Consider the following 22,376-nt stretch of genomic DNA (forward strand, 5'->3'; position numbering starts at 1 on the left):
CACCTTTTACACTAATAAGGAAAAATGATCAGAACTCACTGATACTTTATAGAATAATACGTTTTCAATTCTAGGACAAAATGTGTCCTTTCTCTTAACCTTATACGAGTTCAAAACAGTGAACTTTCATTTACTCTTCATCAAGCAATTGTTTTTGGTCCACTTCGATAAGCATTAGGTCAATTAGATTATGTTAAGAACTTGAAATCTTGGAGGCTACAAAGGGAAGAGTGGTGAAGTAGTGTGTGATGTACCTCTTGCCATGCACCACTGCTCCAGGGTCTTTGGATAAGGCTTCAAGTTCCTGCACCTCATCCACCAGGGTCTTGAAACACACCTTCTTTATCCTGTATATAAAATTATATAACATCAAAAAAATAATTGATTACCATACGATAACCAGCGAAAGATGCCTCGACTTGACACAATCTGTTCAAATTCATTCTCATTAACTAATGCAAACTTCTTCAAATGTAACATGAAATAAAACTTTCTTTGTAAATTGCTCATGACGCCTTCAATCTGCTGTGGGCTGATGTCAACCAGACACAGGACATATAACAACATTTCCCACAGTATATTCATTAAATGAAAATGCTAGACTTCGTGGGAAGTTTGTGCAGACAGAGGAAGGGATTCCTTTAGGAGATAGGAGAGATTTTGGAGGAATCCCCCAAGGAGAGGTGTAGGGGGGGTGATGATGAGCGAGCAGAGCAGACAGGAGACTCACACTTTGTAGGCCACGTCAAAGACCAGCGAGGTGATTGGGATGAAGACCAGGCCCGTCCAGAAGACCCCCGAACTGAACATCATGTCCGCCTGACACACACACACACACACAGATAGATTTTTTCCAGGTCATTGCAGCAGACAATACCGAGTACAACAGCTGATGTAAACGGAGAAGAGCTCTTTGACAGAAAAAACACCCCTAAAGGCAAAACCATTATCATCTTCTAAGATGCCAAATAACAAGAAACATGCATAACAAAAGTAGCCCAAAACAAGCAGTTGCGTTGTGAAAACAGTGAGTGGATGGGTCCAACTAGCTTAGTCAAAGTAGGTAATCCTCCGTGACTAAATGATGCCATGTTGTTGTTTGGATTTCCTCTAACAGACCTGAGACCCCCCCCCCCCTCCCTCCACCCCTTCAGGGCTAAGGAAGTACCTGTGAACTATTTCGACAGTGGTATCTTTTACACAGGAAAACAACTCTGCTTTGTGCCGTGTTAAGAACCGCTGTCGATACATCGCTACAGGAGGAGGTCTGTGGTTTGAGGTGCTTTTAATGTGCATGAAAGAAAAGCCCTACCCTACAGAAGCAGGTGAGGATAAATCATAAAGAGGTAATTAAAGCAGAATAGCTTCAAATACTGTATATGTGTAAGCTTCACACACAAATACTTATCACTTCCTTGTGAATGATTAATGCTCGGAGAGGGTAATCCCATTAGACCAGTTCCTATCAGCAAGGCAGGTAGCTCTTATCAGCAAAAGGTGCAGATAACACCTTCCCTAAAACCATAAGCCAGGGATTTTAAAAGCCTGGGTCAACAACCAAAAATGAGTTGCCGAAAGCTTAAAATTGGTCCAAAAATTCATATCAGAAGTAATGCTACTGTATGCTGAGTAAAATTGCATTAACTTGATAAGTCCTCCCAGGTCCCTACAATGTAAATTAGGGTGAATGAAATATGGGGACTTAGATTAGTTATCTTGTTGGACAAGGCTGAATAAAAGCCTGTAAAATTAGTTTTAGGTTGCAGGAATTTTTTTTTAAATGTTTGAAATTCACAGTTTCAGGCAACAGAAATGCAAATACTTGTTAGTACACAGGTGTTTTAGTGACAAACACAGTAAAGCATGTGTTATATGGGGTGTGTGGCCCAGTCAAAAGCTCTTTGTGTAGAGTATGACCCGAACTACATTTGATTCCCTCTGGGGCCACCCATGCTAAAAATGTATGCACTCATGGCAATGTATACATTTGTACACTGTATACTGGATACAAGAGTTCACAAAAAGCCAAAAGCCTAAAGCTATATGTCGTGTTGATGCTATGTTAAGTTATGTTATGGTGTGAGAGGAAGCGGATGGCAGAAATAACAGACCGTCTTTGGTCTTCTTTACTGAATAAGACACAGTAGAGAGCGGCAAGAAAGATGGGAGCAAGAAACGGGGTGACACGTGACACATGACTGTGTGCTGTACTTGAATCCACAAAATCGCAACTCGAGTAAGTAGTATGCTCCACGCCTATCTTCAAATACACACACAACCTGCTGCTCAAGATGCCTGGAAGACACTCACCTGATCCTCAAATTGCATTGAAGGGAATGGAATGAGTAAAGACGGGTACATAGTAAACTGTACTGAAATACGGATGCTATGCTGGATTGTCCCTTTATATATCAGTGATTCAAAGTCATCCTGAATGAAATTTTGGTCCCATAGCTCAACAGGTAGAGCATGGCACTAACAGAGCCACAGTTAGGGGTTTGATTCTCATTGGGGCCACCCATGCTAAAAAATATACATTGTTATGTTACTCTAAGACACTTAAAGCATTCACCAAATGACATGTGTTGTGTTGTGCTGCTCATTCTTAGTGTCACATAGCATTAAGGCACAGTCAAGTTGAATAAAAGTTCACAGACAGATTTTCTTTGCTGTCCTCATAACCCCTTTTGAATAATAAACAATGAGATGTTTTTTTATTTAGCACAGTATCTAACAAATGTGCACGCTGAGTTCATGTGCCAAAATAAATCCACAAATGAGACGGCTGTGATCTTCACTGAGACTCATTTGTCATGCTAGAAGAAAAATGAGTTTGGATGTGAAATTTTCCAATTCAGATCTACATCTCAGATATCATAAGTCTGCCATGTCGGGAAACAGCTTCTTCTCCATCCTTGGTCATCCATAGGAAACACACAATTCATCAGAAATAGACTAGTAATAGAAATAGTCTTCTGTAATGGTTTAAAGTGAAGGTTTGCAAAGCCATGGCCATGTTGGGAGGTTCCTTTGGGTCCAGAGTGGAGGGAAGACAGTGGATCATCTTGGCGTGGGCTAACCTTTTCAGCTTTCTGAGTGGGGGCCATGTTTGCTTTGGCCCGGTTGCATTGAAACTATCTGTCATTACGTGTCAAAGTGCAAAACTCGCACTCCTTGCATTGCAATTTGGGCCTTACAAGCTTGTGCCACTTGTTCAAACTGCTGGGGCCCCCAGACAATGTCCTTCCTGTAATGTGAAACAGGCAGGCCCTCGGACGGCGCCTTAGGAGATATATGCGCACACGCGCACACGTGTGTACCCGCACACACACACACACACAAATACACGCATGCACATACACACATGTACACACAGATCAGTGTCAAAAGTATCAAAGCGCTCAGGTGTTCTCAAATTAGCTAATCTGTTCGTCATTACCAGCAAATGGACTTTGATGTCTGACAAAACATTGGGGAAAGAGGAAATCCCAAATGACTGGAAATCAAAATGGCTTTTTCCTACAGTTTGAGATGGGATGGGAATGAATAGAGCTTTTCTATGTTGCCCAACGACCAAAAACATATAAGATGAGGGAAAATTGCGTAGAAGCACGGGATATTTTCATGTCAATTTTGAAATTATGCAGCCATGGAAACATTGACCTTTTTTTTGCCGTAAGTCAGTTTAATTATTTTGGTTTTCATCCAGTGTATCACACATTTTAATGGGGGCATTTAAGCTGTCTTGAGAGTCTTTTGAAAATAAACTATGGATGTATGCTCAGCATATTATATCAAAGTCAAAAGAGCCCAGAAAATCTCCATAAATAACCCACAGCCACAAATTATGTATATACAGTACCAATACCTTGCAAATCTTAAGTTTATCATAAAACTCAGTAATCCATCAAAACATTACATACAGCATTTTAGGTATAAATGTAAGAAACCATTAGACAATGACAAAGTAAATCTAGACCTACTTAAACCACTAGACTATTAAGGTAAATCTAGATCGCATTCATTATGTATTATATGTTCATAAAAGATGCATTTGATGGCACCATTTCACAATATAACAATCACTGCAAACATCAGTGACAAGTTATTATCAACAAATGTTCAGGCGTGAAGACAGGCTCCACCACTGCTAACTGAGCCAGCAGTGTTTGGTGGATGCTAGTGATGGCTCATTCCATGGGGCCCTTGGGAGCTGGATGGGGGTGAGAGGGGTCCAGGGGGCGGGGGTGTATTTTTAGGACAAACCAATAAACTTGTCTGGCTGGACAGACAGTGGTGTCCGCTGGCATGGTGTGGTGTGTTTTGACAGGCCATCAACCCCCTCATGACCACTGGAGACACACACACACACACACACACACACACACACACACACACACACACACACACATACATACATACATACATACAGACACACAGACAAGACAGGCAGAAGCAATCACACGCACACATATGCACACACGCAAAATGCTAACTACCTCATATAATGACACACACCAACACACACAGATTGGTACTTTCATACAAGGGGCACATATAAGCTGTTATATCACAGATGTACTTTTCTCAGTATTTCTAATCATTTCCAAATGTTGTGTAGTAAGAACTCACTAAAGAAAATCAAAGGCACACGGTTATTTAAAGACATAAATCCTGAAACTTTGGATGAATACTGTGGCCAGACCTGAAAACAGTTTTATGATTACTTTTCCAGGAAGAATTGATTAGGGAATCCATCAAAGCGGCAGTTGGCTGATCATGCCTAGAAAGGCCCACAGTGATAGTGGCTCCAAGAATGTTAATGCCTGCCATTGTGATGGTAAATGTGAGTAGAGGACAATCCACTACTTCACTATTCACCCTGTGCCCAGGCCTTTGGCTTTAGAAAGCATAGATTGAGAAAAGCCAACTTCATACACACAGCACACACACACCACACAGAGACACACATGTGTCACACACAGACTCTGTCCTACCTCCCTCTATCTCTCTATCTCCCTCTGTCACATGTATGCATAAGTGATAATACACACACATCCATGCACAGTCCTGAACCCTCTCTGTCACATATGAAAGACTGCTCTACTGACTGTGCCACATCCCAGAGATGCTAATATTCAGACACTAGCTGCTTGAGTGCACAGAGCTCCTTTGTGCAACACTTTTTTTATTAGGTACACTGAAAGGAGGAGGGTTAGACTAAGTCAAATCCAGTCTCAGGCAGTACTTTGCTCTGCATCTATCCATGTTGTTTTTCCAATTGGCTGAATTCAGCTGTCTTAAACAGACTGTACATGCTGTCTGGAACAGAGGTGAAGACCGTTCCCTGGAATTAGTTTTTGAGGAACTTCAGATGGTAAATGGCTGCAAGTAGACAGGGGAAACTGAAGGTGAACCTATACATTTGGCCAAATGTGGCCCCAATCCTCAACAGCCTCTGCTCTGAATACAAAATCTTTACATTTAAAGCTTGCTGAGGATGAATAGGCAGCAAACACAGTAGAGCGTAGAGGAAACGGTCCCAGAGGACTGAGGAAGACAGAAAAGACAAGGAGGCTCACTTAAAGCCCAAGAATGAATGAGAAAAGCAAAAATGAATTGTAAGCAACAGAAAGAGAAAGAACGTCCTTAAATCCACAAATTCCCAAAATGTCGTCATTGCGAAGCAGAGGCAAATGAGGAATTAACAATCCCCTAACCAGCCCCGAGATATCAATGCAGAAAACCCTGACTTTCTCAGTTGGGTCCTTCTTCCACTCTATGCTCTCCGTGTGTTGCCTCACAAAGACAGCAAGACATCCATTAGGAAAACAGAGGGAAAACCCCTTACATAAACACTTAAAACTCAGCAAGTCACACAGCCCCAACTGCCCATCTGTGATTTACAATGTGTCTTGAAAAGATTAAAATTGCCAAAAAGATAAATTATAGGCTAGACCTCGTTTCAGTTTTACACGAATTAGCTCGTGAAATACACATACACACACATCAACCAAAATAAATAATCTACTCACCCATACTGTACCGACCCTAAGGATCACACCATGGTCAATGGTGCAGTTACCATGTGCTGCGGTGTCATATCAGTCATTAGCCCTGGGGGGGCTAGTGGATCTGGGTGCAAGTGTTTAACAACATCTTTCATACGACACACACATGGCTCTTTAAGAAAGACCGTAAGCATTCCAAAAACACTGGAGGGGGACAAAGTCAACAGCAGCGGTGAAGGCGGGTCTCCAATTCCATCATTGGATCTTTCACAGGTTTAATGGTGAGGAACCTTGCGGGTTTCTATTAAACGACAGGGGGCTGGGAGCTTGATGTTTCAGTCTAACCCAGAAGTATTAGAGCTCCCTATTGCTTTCTAACAGCAGAGCTCACAGGTAGCAGCAATTATACACGCAGGCCTGAACAGCTTGATAGCCTGACCCAGCATTCACACGATCAACAAGTCACCAGAAGTTCATTCATTTTCTGTAGAGCTGAGTGACCGGGGGAAACTCGGCCAATGTGTGGACAGTCAACAAGCTTGTGGGCCAAATCTCATGTGTACATTGCTTTGGATAAAATCGTAAAAAATCATTTTTATGTTCATTTCAGTGGCTTATATTTAATTCTACGTGGCACTAAAACGGTCTTGAAAAGTCTTAATTTACCTTTATGAAACTTGCAGAAAACATTAAAATGGTATGCAAATTAGCATATGACATCATTTGACCCTCATGACAGAAGAACTGCCAAAGACACGTTTTAAAAAGAGGGAAAAGCCTGGTTGGGGTCAATGGTAAGCTCCGAAATCATTTTATTGAGTTCTTTTGTGTATTTTCGATTAATGCTACCTAATTAGCACTAGCCATGTTAACTCATCAAAACAATATAACATTAAGAAAGGCCATACCAAAGCAGCTAATAATATTTGATTTGACTGTACAGAACTAGCTTCAAGAGACCAATACATAGATGCAATCAGAGCCTCTCGTACCGCACACAGTCAGTCAGAATAGACTGACCCGTCAACCAAGTTTCTCGCCGTATGAATGCGGGGTTAATGTGAACTGAGTGGAAAAAGGCAGGGCTGTCTGTGGAGAGGAGAAGCAGACATTTCTACACCAATATGAAGGGCATTCTTCTACTTCAAAGACAGTGGTTTGTAACAAACTGTTGTATAACTACTACAGCTGCCCTTAAATATAAATCATTCTCTCAAAATGCATGCGAATAAAGACACTAGAAATAATATCATCTGTTTCAATGAAAATTCCATTCCTTTATAAATCCCATCAATATCTAAAGCAGTGGCAGAGCCCTGAGTATGTTCATGGCATGCTACCCATCTACACACTTCTGGGTAAAATGATTCTCTACTGAGAAAATGTTGCTTATCGCAGAAACTGTGGAAGAATTTGAGCCACACTTGCTGAGTGTAAAATCCATGTGCCGATGACAAGTACTTGAGTATGCGTGAGAGCGAGTGGAGGTCCACTGCAGCACATGGCAGAAGTTGGAAGATAGCACAGGTGTGGGTGAAAAGCGAGAAGAGAGGAGGAATATACTTGAGCCAGCTGTGTTGATAGGGCAGGCAAGTCAGCAGACAGCAGGCCAACGTGACAGGACCTACCTGAGACGTCTCCTGAGGTGCAGCTAAGCCGCTTAGTGTGGCGGATTACATTGCTTGTACAGAAAAATCTGACATCTTCTTTTGCTATCCGTGTCAGACTTTTGTGAGGCGAAAACGGATGAGATATGTGGTTTGGGATCAGGCCAATTTGGGAGTACCTTTGAAAGGCACACTGGCTGTTTCAAGATGTTTTGTGGATGGATCTTGCACCTGTCTTGTCAATCGTCCAAAGAAAATTTTGTCTGACACTGATTAATGCTTTCACATTAAGCCGGCCATTGCTTAATGTCTCCTGTTGAAGGCGGTGAACTGGGGAGTGAGTTGGAGCAGAAACAGGAGGAGAGGAGAGTTCTGGTGTCTGGTGCGCCGTTGGCCCTCAGGCAGTTTTCAAATGACAGAAGGAGAAGATGAACGAAAAGAGGACAAAGAGGAAAAGGCTGATACGACAAGTGAAAGAGAGGGAGCAAAAGAAAATAGATGGAAGGACAGAGAGCACGAAAATATTTGAAGGTTTAAGTAAGCATTGGGGAGGACTAGGTGAAACGTGGAGCAGAGAGGGAGATGTATCAGGAGAGAGCCTAATCCTACTCCACAGAGGCCTACAAGGTCTCAGAGGTGGAGATGCTGTCTCTGATGTCTTCTCGGGTTTCGGGGAGATGTGCCCCTGTGTGATGATGTACGGGCGTCCCCATGTTGGGGCTGGGGCGTAGGGTTACCAGCTGCCCACAGGACACCATTACTGTCTTTACTCTAATGCTGCAGGGCCTGGATGAAAGCCCTGCTTCATGGACAGGGGATAGAATAAAGGGCAGATACCCATTGCCTGTGTTTGTGTGTGTGTGTGTGTGTGTGTGTGTGTGTGTGTGTGAATGTGTGTGAGAGAGATATGAGAGACAGAGACAGAGAGAGAGAGAGATTGTGTGCATGTATGAGTAGACAAGGACTAGCAGGGTAAGAAATTCACTTTGGGCGTCCTGGTGGCTCAGTTGGCTAAGGTGCATACCATGTAACTGTGATGTTCGAATCCGGCCTAGGACCTTTGTCACGTTATCCTGCTCTCTTTCTCCCAATCTTTCCAGTCTCTCCCCACTGTCTACTGTCAAATAAAAGGCAAAATACCTCCCCAAAAAAGTCTAAAAAAAAAAGAAAAAAGAAATTAACCTTTTTTTCCGGAGGGCCTTTTTTGCCCCCTTGATCAGATTTTTAGGGGCATTTTGGTCCTTTCCGGGGACAATTTTATTTAACTATGAAACAATAAGTTTGCATTGCATTGCATATAGGATATATAGGATAGAATATCGTTTGTTTTTTTGTTTCTTTTGATGCAGTGGTTTGTGTGGGGTTGGCATTTTCTTCTGCTTCAGGTTGTGTACTCACCTACGTAAATCACCTACGGTGACCTTTGAGGGACAGTAGTCACATTCACGCATGAATATTTGACAACTCAACAAAAAAAAGATGTGAGCAGGGTGAAATGCAAAACAGCGTACTCCTAATTATCAGGAGTATAATTTGCCCTCTCATTTTCAAATTCATTGGCATTTTATGAAGTTTCAAGGGCATTTTTTCCCAGAGCCTGTGTTAAGTTCTGACCCTGGTGACTAGTGCTTTGGACGGATGCAAACAGTTCCAGAGTATTGCTCTCAAGGATATCAGTGTGCACGCCAAATCCCTTACTTCTTTTTGCTTAGCTTCAGGATAAATTCAGCCAGCACTTCTCCAGACTGCTACAATGTTTCAACGTCACCTGTGGATACTCAGGGCCGAGTGAGGGCGACGTAACACAAACACTGGGCTAATTGGCCCAATTAAGTCATTATGCAACACAAGCCAGAGGTCCGAAAGTTTATACCTCTCTGGCTCTCCTTACAGAGAGCCGGTGTCAAGTTATACTCTGAAATTTCCCACCAGCATCTCTCTGTGGCGGAAAATGAATTATGAGGCAATGTAGGTCTACAAGTGATGCGTAATAATATCAGCGGTATCTTTAGTACTGGACACTTGTGTGTGTGTGCAGCTGTGTGAGCATGTGTACGAGTGTGCATTTACCTCTCCTGACATGTCGGGAGCCAGAGGGATGAGAGGCCACAAGGAGGAGTAGATAGCGAAGAACACCACCCACAGGCCGATGCTGCCCCAGATGGCAATGTGACTGAACTGAGGGTAACAAGGTAACAGAAATGATGTAGCCTCTTCGTCTACACAAAAATACACCTATTGAAATGGTATTTGGGCAAACATTTGACCTTTTCATACATAAGCTTAACTTGCAATTTGCTATTTTCAAAATGTGGTTTCTCTGAATAGTATCCATCGCTTGGCTCCCTGATAACTTGAAGCAGTTACCATACATGCCATTTCACTCGTATTATAGGCTAGTTACAAGCCCCATGGAGAACAAGCCATTTGTGGTCAAAGAGGTGGAAAATGTATGTCACAAGTATCTCTGGACCCATAAAAAGTGAGGAACTGGAAGGAGACAGAACTCTAGTGAGAGAGGAGAGAGCCATCAACTTACCATGGTCCAGGATGAGGTCTCAAGGCCAGCTTTAAGACAAACTGTGATGACCACAAACTATGGAGACACAAATCACACAGTCATATGCTAAACCAATACTGTCCCTCTCCAATACTAAAACCACAGAAAGGTCAACACAGAAATGCACTCAAAGTGACCCTTCAATAGATTTAACTTGATCTTTTGTACTTGACTCATGTACATATTTCTGTTTTAGACAGTAAAGATAAGCACACAAAAATGCATTTTAAAAACGCACAAATTTCAACATAGCCACCTACCATATCATGCGGACCAAAACAAATGCAAAAGAAAACTTTAAAGCAAGACACTAAAGCCTAGGTCACACTAGGCGATTTTAATGCTGAGCCGAAGCCCGATTGGAATGTGGGCTAGTTGGGTTTTGGGGGGACACGGGCCCAACGGTCAGCATATTATTCTGTAGTGTGAACGGGCCTTGGCCTGATGCAATTTTTTTCCAAACATGCCGAGTCTGGTCGGGCTTGTGTAATCTGAAGAGGTCTGAATCTTATATCAGCAAGATTCCCAACTCTACTTGTTCTACTCTTGTTGTTATACAATATATTTATTGGAGGAAAAAATCTCTTACAAAATGGTATTAAATGGTAACGTACCTGGATCAACCCATAAAAGACACATTTGTCATGTAAATGTAAAACTGTAGCTTCTGTACCATGGAGCAAGACACCCATTTTGTAATTGTATTTACTGTGAGCTGTTCTGGACGAATGGGGAAAATGTTTTTGAATGACAGAATTGGGTAGTGGCGTCTTCATGTGTGACGCCCCATCTTTGTCCCGGTGCATAGTGTGAACAGCCTCCCGACCGGACATCAAGCAGACCAGTCGTTTAGTCTGAACTGCTAAATGGCTGTCTTGTAGTGTGACCTAGGCTTAAGTCTAACCAAAATTGATTCAACAGAAATTTAACACTTGGCCCTCAAGACACCTCACATCTTTTAACATGACAGAAACACTGCTTGTCAAGAAGATTGGTGTACTTACTGTATAAACCATGTTGCCTAAGAGGAGATAGTCTGGGGTCTTTCCGTTGCCAAAAACAGTATCTGTGAAGGGAATCAACAACAGAAGCTTTTAGACTGATGCTGTCTCTCTTTCCAGCTCTTGGGCTTTATAAAGTGTTCCATTAGGCTAGCCAAGGAGAGTTAGTCTCTGCTGTAGAGCAGACAACCAGATAACAAATGGGATACTACTAAAAGTACAGCTCAGTGTGAACTCTAATGTAAAATACCCTACTAGAGACTCAGATATAACACTGGACACAGGAGTATAACAAAGTGAAGAAAAAACCACAATTCAATTGCTGCTTCCATTACTGCCATTTGAGAAGGGCTGGAATGGTAATTCTGTCTTGCGTAACAATTAGGAAAGAGGGTTCTTATTAAAAGCTATCAGACTGAAAAACAGAATCAGTGCGCATTAATCATGGTTGGAAATTGGCTGTTTTGGCTGATTCACAACTGAAATAAAGAGAGCCAGCTTGTTTTTCTGACAAAATGGTTATTTATTCTGCCATTAGAAAGGAATCCAACTTCTTGAAAACACTTTTCCTAAAACACAGTGGTTAGGAGGGCTTCCTAAATTAATAAAATGAAAATTAACTGCATATCAAGAAAACATATTGCTGCAAACTGCCACGTGGGTTGGGCTGTGTCTGAGGCTAAAATATCAGCAGTGTGCGACCGCCAGTGAAGAAAGAAAGAGGGGCTCCCTTTCCCTTTACTTCCGGCTGGTCACATGTCTATGTGTGCGCTGAGGCTTTGCTGACAGCCCGTCAGTCAGAGTGAAGGGGCTTGGCGCCTTTGTTTGGAGAGCAGGCCCAAGCTTGTGTGGTCCTCGGCTGTGGCCAGCCAAGACTTACCGGCTCAAAGATCCTTATTCTCTCAACACACACACACACACACACACACACACACACACACACACACACACACACACACACACACACACAAAAACCTGAATTCTCATGTGCACAAACATGTACATGCACATATGCACGCGTGTACAAACACACACGCACAAAAACCTTTCACACTCATGTGCACAAATATGCACATTCACCTATGCACACACACATACACACACACACACACACACACACACACACACACACACAGCTGCCTACTTGGTTAAATAGCATGGTCTGAGCTGAACAATGACCTGAAAAGTGTGTATCTGAGTGTGTTTTGTGTGTGTGTGTGTGTGTGTAATCAAGTAAGTGTGAATGATTGCGTGCAAATGCATTTCAGCGGGTCATTGTGTGCACACACGAACTGGTGTGCGCATGAGTACGCTTGTTAGTGTCCGTCTCTCTCGCTGAAGCGCACACATGTTTGTAATTCATGACTGGAAGGTTGAAGAGAGAACTAATTAAGACAAAGTATGTGTGTTTAACTATCCTCCTCTCCACCGTGAGCCTACCGAGAGTCACGGAAGAGTCTCTGGGAGCTACTTACCGTGCTGGAAGGCTTTAAGAGGGAACCAGAAGAGGATGACGGAGTGGAAGAGGCCGTTCAGACAATGGGCCCAGAAGACCTGCAAGACGAGAGAAGGATGGAGGGAAGGAGGCGAGAGGAGGGGAGGTGGGGAGGAGGAGAGGGGAGTAGGGGATGCCAAGAATGAGAGACAGAGAGAGAGAGAGACAGACAGACAAGAAAGCATGAGAAAAGGGTGTGGGTCGCTCCAGCCTACCAAGTGACCCCTGACCTGGGCCCTTTGTCCCAGCCCAGCGCTAGGCTAAGTGGCGGTTTTGTAGGGGCCTCCATGCTGAATGGTCTCCCCGCTGACAGACACTTTGTATATCCTCTGTGTGTGTTATGGGAGAGACAGAGGGTGCTGAGTGTGTGTGTGACTACATGTGTGTGTGCGTGAGAGTTGGTTTTGTGAGAGGCTAGTGGACAATGTCAGTGCGCGGGTATTTACATGTTTTTTTATATTAGATTGTATTTGACAAATTCACATAAAATAGCAGTGAGCATAAGAAGTGAACTGCAAAATATATGACGCAAAATAGATGTCCTCACCTCCACAATAAGGCCATTATACAGCATTAATATATGTGCTGCCAGTGTGAGAGTTTCCCCTCATTACATTTCATTAGATTTCAGTCCTTTCATGTGAGAATTTTAAGTGGTGTAGAAATAAACGATAGAGAATTAAACAAGCAGAAATCAGTCTAGAAACACACACAGGGAGTCTGACAGGCCTGACAGAGATTAAGCTGTTTTTATGGTAATTAATAAGGGCTTGGAAAATCATAGTGTGTGTGGTGGTGTGGACAGTGGTCTGTGTGTGTGTGTGTGTGTGTGCTTTTGTGTGCGTGCATACGCGCTTGCGGACTTTGGATGAGTCTTTTAAATCAATACTCCCTCTCCAAAACCACCTTGTTTCAAATTTACATTATGCAAGGCCGGAGCCAAACAAAACACTAATGGGCGATGTAGCATGAAACAGCCGTGAAATCCAGTGTGCCAAAAACTTCTCCACATTTGTGCCCCTCTTTCTCCCCTGTGCTGACCCAGACATTGGTGTTATTTCTGAAAGTTGAAAATTCGTCAAACCCAAAGAGTAAAAGGCAGACTGGTGAAAAAAATAAATAAATAAAAATCACATTTAAATCTTGGGCCACGTTTTAATCATCATCAGTTCTTGGCAGATTACAAGTTTTAAGCACACTTTCTTAAAAACACCCTTTTCAACAACTTCATAAAATCTGTCAGTACATAAAACATTACTTATCCAAGACAAATTATACACACTGAAAACTCAAGTTAATGGGATTTTCACAGGTTTGAGACATTTTAGAGCAACTGCTACCAGTGCTTTAAATCTTAAGATCGTGTCGGAAAAATCTGCCAGGAAAGGAGAGGAAAGAAGAAGAAGGGAGAGGAAAAGAAAGTAGAATAGAGTAGAGTAGAAAGTCTTGTTCTAGGCTGACTATGAGCCTTTATAATATACCTTGGCCTCTGTGGCCTGACCTTCTCACCTTTGCTATCGGCCTTAACAAAACAAAGCCCGAGTCCCACAGCAGCCACCATCCCCCACCCAGGATTACCTCACCCTCCCACTGTGCACACAGACCCCATACACTGGGCAAGGGGTGGCCGGGAACACCCCCACCCCTTCATATCTGTGTGCTAAATTATCTCTAATGTTACAATCAAATGTTTATCCCAATTAGCCTCCCACTGACAGGCCCAGTTCTCTGTGAGCCTTCCCCCTTCCAATCCCACTCAGCCCCAACAACACACTGGGGGTGCAAACCAGCCCCCCTTTCCCCCCCACAAAAACCACGATAATGAATGCTAATGAAATCAATAAATGTTCATAATAATTTGTCACAGTGAGATCCTCCCTCTCACCCCTCCAGCCACTCTGCACCCTGCTCTTTCTTTCCCTTGTATCCCAGCAGGTTGCTAAGGATCCCCCCAGAATGAATGCCAGTCTGTCCTGTAAAGATTCGGCCCTTTGTGCGACTCCTAATTGCCTAAAAAAGCATGAAAGCCTGTACTTAATATCGGGCCAAATATTTCCAGGGCTTCCCACCCCTTCCTCTACTCCTTCCTTTTCAAAGGGGTGAGGGAGGGAGGGAGAGAGAGAGAGAGAGAGAGAGGGAGAGAGAGAGAGAGAGAGAGAGAGAGAGACACAGAGAGAGAGAAAGAGAGGTACTATATAAGAGGTGATAGATGCTGGTGAACTGGTAAGGGGAGCTGTAATTACTAGGGCCACATGATGGGGACTGTGGTTTATTAGAGTGACTTAAGTGTCAGGAATATGTAATTAAAAGTGAAAGCGGGACACAGTCGAGGCCACGCCTTAAGTATTTAACACCCTCAGTCACTCCTTCTCTCACCTCAACACAAACAGCTTTAATTCACAAAGACAGTATCTGTTGTGTACAAAAGAGCCAGGCGTGCAGAAAGACAGGCTTCTAGGGGCCAAATTCCTGCTGGATTTTCTCGCCTCGCCTCAGGCCAGCTGCAAGGAAAATATCCCGGGAAAAGAGTGGACAAGCCAGCAAAAACAACCTGGCGACCTGGCCGAGTCATCATTTATGGGTCTTGGAAAATGAGGCCCAAACAAATTGAGGCTCATTGCGTGTAACTATCAAACACATACTTTTCTGACCCTTTTTTGGCATGAAAATCTTGATGAAGTCTTATGGGGAAAATCCACCCTACCACAGAATTCACACAAAATGTTGGACTGTTCAATCAATATTTGTGAGCATAAAAAGAATCTCTCCCTAAGCTATACTTCATTGGATAAAGACCCCAATACCTGATGTCATCAACACTTTTAGAAACTACAGTAATCTATTGGCACTAAAGGGAAGACTTATTTTATGGATGCACAGCGGATTTGTTTGAGCTTTTGCAGCCAAATTATCTATATTGCTTGATTGTATTTCTTTCTTATATTTCTTATAGCTTTTTTTATCATAAAATTTGAGAACCTGAAAATGAATCTATATCCAATGAAAACACACCTGCGTCTAACAAATAGTGGACCTTCTTAGTGGGCAATGTCAATAGAACAGCTTCATCAAGTTAGACTTGATAATGTCACAAATTAGTCTTAGTTTTTGTGTTTCTAACGCTGGGAGAGACTTGTTCCTGTACATACATTTTACAGTATATATATAATGTTCAAGATCAGAGAAATAGTCCATGTGAATTGTGTTTTAGGGTGAAAATTTCCCTTTAACAAAGACCAGACTGAACAATGTCACCCCACTAATCCCTGGTTACCAATTTAACTCTTGGCCCTTTTCTCAGCCAAACAAAAAATAGACAGACATGGTGTGGCTCAGCTATGTGTTACTTTAACAGGGAGTTGAAGTGAGTGTTCTTGGCCCTGTAAAACTGGAGATAAGCAAATCTAGTTATACTGTCATTTTTTGGTGCATTCAGTCTGGTCCTGGCCAAATTAAACTAGATCTGACAGCCTTGCTCCCAGAACAAACAAGGACTCGCTTAAACAAATTGCATAATTTTCCGCAACAAATGCCATCACACCATGACAGCACACTCTCTCCCTACTCCCTCTTCCCCCCCAACTGCTTTGCCTGCAACCCCAACCCCTGCCCCTGTTGCCCCTGACCTCCGTGGCCAATCCGTCTTTAATCCACCTCTATGCGGTGCTAACCAGGTCACCACGCCTGTGAGGAGGGTCCAGGGGTCTCTGTCTCAGCATGGAGAAAGGGGAGACATCTTTATTACCAGCGGGGGAAAGCTAACGGACAGCCCCCGCAACCAGACAGAATAGGTCAAGCCAGGCCAGACCAGGCTGTGGATGGAGACGTCCTGACCGCAGCTCACAGGTCATTGTGATGGAGACGTATCAGTGGGACACCGCCGACACGATGGACAGGAATATCTCATGTCATTCATGTGACGGAAGGTTGTGTGAGCTAGAACATTTGACCTGTTTTAATTGCTTGGATTCAGTAGTGGAGCAGACAAAAGTTTAATTTTCAGTTTTAGATTAGTTTAGTAGGGAATTGTGTGAGTGTTTGGTGAGACTGACTACTATATGAGCTGTATAAAATATATTGTCAAATTGGCATGTGACATTACTTGCTTACTAGCAATTGAACATAAAATCATCTTCCAGAGGGGAAGAAATAAGATATGTAAATCGTGAACTAAGCCTCCCTGATCCCCTGTGTTAGCAGAGCCCAAGAATGCCAAAGCACTCCTGAGCAAGAGTGGCCAACCCCAATAAATATGGACCGATGTGCTCAAAGGACAGGTATTAAACTAGCTAATACTAGCCGAGTACTGTGATACAACACAAGGGACACTTCTTTGCAACATTTGATTAGATAAGATAAAACTTCAATGTCCCCATGGAGAAACTGGGTCATTGCAGCAGCAAAGAATAGAATACAAATAAGAACAGAGCAAAAATAAAGTATTGAAGATAATACAACAAATAATTACAACAAAAATAAGCTAACACATTGAATACAAGAAATCATGTCATTATGTTTATATCTGTTCTTGTAAAAAATAAATAAATAAATAAATAAATAAACTATACATACAGTATACTCAAACAACATAAAAGAGACTAAGGTTACCTTGGTATTAAAGCCCATAGCATTCTGGGAGGTTTTGTAGAGTTCTGGGTACTTCAGCATGTTCTCTTTCCTGCATGAGCGCTCAAATATGCCCAAAGTGAGAGGAGGCAGAGCAGTGAAGATCTGGATAACACAAACAACCACAAGAACAGAGGCGTCAGTGCTAAATTTAAGATACACTGAAATACATTTTAATAAGTTTATATCAAAAATCCAAATTCAATTAATATACAGTTAGAATAAACCAGCCAGATAGAAAAAACAACACAAACATTCTGATTTCCAACTTGTGAAACCCACATAGATCAAGGTTGTTGCTGAGAGAATGTGGCTCACAGACTTGAAATAAAAAAATAAATAAATGAAACAAAAGACTTGATTTGTAGCCCAGGGAGTTTAAATAAATATATAAATTTCAGTGCCTTTAGAAATTGCGTTGTTACTACAATTAATATATTTTTACAATAAATAGTGCAGCTCTATTACCTACAATAAAAACTCAAAAACTTGAGATTCATCAAAAAATCTAATATTAGTTCTAGGGAACTGGATTTTCATAAGAAGGTCTTCATGAAGAATTAATGAGAAATAATGGTCTTTTGTTACCACATAAATTAATTGCCCTTTCTATTTACCTTTTGATTTGATTGAATTCCAAATTAACTGACTCAACCCTGCTGGGTATTAAATGAACAATATTTATGTAACTGAATACCAAGCTCACTTTGTCCCAAACAGAGTGAACAGATAAATAAAATGTCTCATTGTTTTAGACTTAATGGTAGTTGCGTGTCTTTGTCATCTCCATCTCCATATGTTGCAGTTGTAGCAGAATTTGCTTCATGCCGTTTTACACTTGTCCGATTCTTTATTTTATTTTATTGAAGACCACTGACCTTAAAACACTTCAGGGTTTCTTATTTTGATTCGCCATGCCCCAAGTCCGTTCATATGCAAAAGCCATTGCCAATGAACATCTGCGATGCTCTTGACTAGGAAGCAGGTATTTAAACATGGCTAAAGTGTAATTTCTAAGTGGTGTTGTAATGTTGTTCTGTATAGCAGCTGCTGAGAGAGCAGTGACGGTATTGTGTGTCTGGGGGGCTCAGCGGGTCAGTTGGTGTGAGTTCCCTGCAGGCCCATCTGGAGTGGGAGTCTGCAGGCCCCAGTCTGCGGGACTGGCGGGCCACAGGACATGCTCCACTGGACTCCTTTCTCATTCAGGGCCAGGGCCAGGAAGATCTCCATTGAGGGGCGGATTCAGCCCACTGCCCCCGACAGACTCCCACTGAGCCAGTGGAATTTCCTCGCTTTTCAGATAAAGCAAAAGAGTGAACCCTCTTCCCACCCCCCAATAAAGTGTTGATGTTCTAAGATGGTAGTTTATTAAGAAATAAGTGCAAGAGCCACAGCCGTGAAAATATCCTACTCTCCCGACAGTTGGTCCCCCCATAAATCACTTCCATTTGTGGCTGATCAGTAGTGCGGTGAACTTCTCTCTTCACACTTCTCTCATTCATCTTTGTTTATTGAATTGAGAAGATTTTTAATAAACAGTTTAAAGTTACACGTCAACTCCTTGTGAGCTTAACAGTACAGTATTAAAAACAAGACTGTTGCAGATGCAGATTTTTTTCATCTACTGAATTGATATGACAGACATGAAATATGAGTTCATTAAGAATGGTCCCATTACAGAGCCCTGCGGGACTCCCCACACCACCAGCCAGCTCAGTTACTGCTCCATTCAACCTGTTCTTTTTATCATTCACGAAAACCCCTTGCCCTTGCTAACTACACTCTTTGGGGCATGCGAAGCTGTTGTTTTTTCGCATTCAGTACATAGTTTAGGGCACAGAGGGAATATGGACTTGACAACAGGCCATAAATAAATGAGAAATTTTTCAGGATGTCGATGACATGGTCATGCAATAAAGGGATCCCATTTGGGGCACCACGGCATATGAGTTCTGTGTCCGAGAGTGACAGGGGTAGAGGGATAAAGTGGGCTCTTTCACTCTAAGGGAGAGAAGAGAGTAAATCACGTTAACACTCACCACGTTGTACAGACCGATGCACCAGCGCTCAAACAGAATTTGACCTGAGAAGCCATTGACAAACGCGAACCAGATCTATGGGAGACAAAAAGAGCACAATGAAGAAGGGGTGAGAACAGCAAAACAGCAGAAGTGGTGCAAGCATATGAAAATATACAGATGTGTACTGCACTTTGAATAAAAGTGTTCAACAAATTCAATGCAAGACCATACAGGAATTCCTTCATTTTGAGAACCAAGACAAAGAGGATGGTGTCAAGTCCGAATTACTAATTTCTCCTTTTCCATTAACTTTAATTATTAAGGCACTTATTCATGAATTTGATACTGTAGGCTTTACTCATCAGCTAGACGAGGGAAACTACACTAAATCCCTGTAGTCTTTCTAATTGCCTCTTCGATGTATCCTTTCCATTATAGATAGTGAGGGTGAGTTGCTCCCCATTAACAGATTAGAGACTGACTCACTGTGTCTACAGAGAAACAATCCATCTGTCCATCACACTACATTCTTCACTGTCTTATGACAACAGAGACTTCAGGTAGAGACTGCAGTATCTATAATTATTACAATATGAATAGATCAAAGGGAGAAAAACAACTGCTAATGTACATAAAATCATTAGGAAGCAGTGAATCAGGCAATAATGGCCTTTCCAGGGGTGAAGTGGGAAAAATAAATGTTTCCAGTCAATGTGAAAAAGTATCTAAATGATCCTAAAACTAATGTGGATTTGTTTGAAGTGCTGACCTGTGCTCAACACATCATTAGTCTCTATAAGAGCCAGGTTTCAAACTTGGGGAAAGGCAGGGGGGCCAAATGGACTGAATTAGAATAGACAAGTAACAGTGGGAAAGCCAAGTCCTCCAGATACCACCTCCACAATGTAAATTGTCCCCCGGATTCACCACAGGATTACATACAAACATATATCAAGCCCACTGTTTCCCTCCTTGATCTACCTGAAGACATGTGGATGACAGGCCAGGTTAGTTATGGGGCTAGAGTTTAGGGTTTGGGGACTGAGTGCATGATGGAGACTTTGATATACTGCGTCAGGAAAGGGAGGGAGAGCTAATATAAACCATATGCTGGGTGGAGATGAGGCCTCACACCATATCTTGATTAGTCGTACGTATCTCAAAAAAGCAATGTGTGCAAAACAGAAACAAAAAAGAGGCAGTTTCAAATATGCAGAGCAGAGGATATTTCTACCTTTAAAATGTAGTCACATAAACAACATATGTAGAATGAACAAGCATTTAAAACATGTGTTTGTTGTAAATCAGAAATGTCTGGCATATAATGGGCAAAGATGGCACGAACAATCTTAATATTGTTTCTGGAGTGAGATTTAGAGTTCATGTGAGAAACAGTGAATCAGAAACTGTCCTTCACGGTGCTGCTGTTTGACACACAGTGGTCCAGAACAGACCCCTGCTATTGCTCAGGCCATGGCTGTCGAGGGAACATCAGGGGTGCTATGTTTTGGACATGGCCATGCGAGCATTTCCTCGCTTCATTTAACTTCATTATGAAGGCATGAATTGCTACAAATTCTCAGTTTTGGACAAAGCCTATTTGAGGGCCCCACCCGCCACTGCCACTCTCTACACGACCAATACCAATCCACCACCGGCCCTTCCCATTCAATCGTGTGAGCGTATGCGTGAAAATGGTCCCAAAACAAATGTCTGTCACCCACCCCCTCCACTTCATTCCCTTGGGCGAGGGGGAGAGGCAGAGTGTGTATAGACGAGGCCTGTGTATGTGTGTGCGCCCCTAAACCCTGCCCCTCACCTCCCCCCTCTGCCACGCCCACCCATTCCAGATCCCGCCCTTCCCTCCATCAGGTGCATTCTACCATGATGTTGTTTCTTTTATACGAGGGGGCCTGTTTTTCACTCACATGGGATGTTCACCCCAATCTGGGACCATGTGACTCCTGCCCAGAGTCGGCTGTAACCAAGAGAATCACAAGGTTTGCATAGGCGCAGAGAGTACAGTACATCTATTGGCAGTGTGAGAATAGCTTGAGAGTGTTTTAGGGCTTGCCTTGCTGCATTCAGAGCCCGTTGCTAGGGGTTATGTGAAGATGAAGCCCAAGCCATGAGGCAGGTTAAATCAGCAGCATGGCTCAAGCAATGGTAACGAGAGGCTAGCGGGTAGGTCAAAGTGCTGAATTAATTACAGCTCTGCTCATTGAGGGGCTCTGGGCTGATATATTGTTGTGCTAAGTTAAAAAAAGACTCCTATTCATAGCATGCGGTAACTGCTTCTGTGTGAGTGTTTTGGCCTGGTCCTTAGGGTCCCAATAGCACCCCTCTCTCTTTCTGCCTCTCCCTCTCTTGAGGGACAGATGCATTGATTTGCTCATTAGGGGAAGGACCAGGCAGGATTTTTCTTCCTCTTTTCTTCTACTCATTGAGTGCCACTCAGCGGAGGGGTGTGGCTGGCCTCTCTCCCCCATTGCACATCATGAAAAACAGAGTGATGGAGGAGAGTGGGAGTTAAGAAAAGGGGGATTGGGTAGGGGCTAGCAGATAAGAAGACTCCTTGCATATTCATCAGCAAATCAAAAATCAATGATTCCAAGGCTGTTCCACAGTTGTGGAGCCCTTGTCTAGAAGGAGGGTGAGGGGCATGACATTTGTCCCCAACAATGTGAGTCCTGATGCTCTTAAGCTTAGTATTGCAGAATTGCTGATGAAATGTATACACAAAGAAAGCAAGGAATAAAGAGGGACATAAAGAGAGTTAAGAAGGAGCTGCTGGTAATGTGTGGTGGGAGAGGGGCAAGCCGTGTTACAATGCTGGCCACGGTCTCTGTGGTTTCATTCAGTGTGCTACCAGTCGGTACGCTTTGCTCTGCAACTCCCGGCCTTCCCTACCTACTCTGAGCCCCAGTGAATGAGCCTTCATGTAATTGCCTCATAAATGCCACTTGTCCATCAGCCCACTCTGTAGCACCCTGCCACGGTGTCAATCAAACATGAGTAGCCAGCTGGATCAGTCATTTGAATTAAGTTGCTATGG

The 22,376-nt window shown here is 42.8% G+C and overlaps 1 protein-coding gene across 7 annotated transcripts in view; it reads right to left on the reverse strand.

Moving 5' to 3' along the window:
- atp8a1 (ATPase phospholipid transporting 8A1) overlaps nt 1-22,376 on the reverse strand; it is a 111,876-nt gene that overhangs the window by 5,208 nt on the left and 84,292 nt on the right. For all 7 annotated transcript variants that reach the window (XM_071900261.2, XM_071900257.2, XM_071900259.2 and 4 more), the window contains 8 exons: nt 19,340-19,414; nt 17,283-17,405; nt 12,655-12,733; nt 11,183-11,244; nt 10,158-10,214; nt 9,689-9,796; nt 731-819; nt 255-347 (listed from right to left, as the gene is read on the reverse strand). In XM_071900261.2, the coding sequence (XP_071756362.1) occupies nt 255-347; nt 731-819; nt 9,689-9,796; nt 10,158-10,214; nt 11,183-11,244; nt 12,655-12,733; nt 17,283-17,405; nt 19,340-19,414 (686 nt within the window). The remainder of the gene's footprint in view (nt 1-254; nt 348-730; nt 820-9,688; nt 9,797-10,157; nt 10,215-11,182; nt 11,245-12,654; nt 12,734-17,282; nt 17,406-19,339; nt 19,415-22,376) is intronic.

The sequence above is a fragment of the Centroberyx gerrardi genome, chromosome 16 (genome assembly GCF_048128805.1).
Source record: "Centroberyx gerrardi isolate f3 chromosome 16, fCenGer3.hap1.cur.20231027, whole genome shotgun sequence".
Lineage (NCBI taxonomy): Eukaryota > Metazoa > Chordata > Actinopteri > Beryciformes > Berycidae > Centroberyx > Centroberyx gerrardi.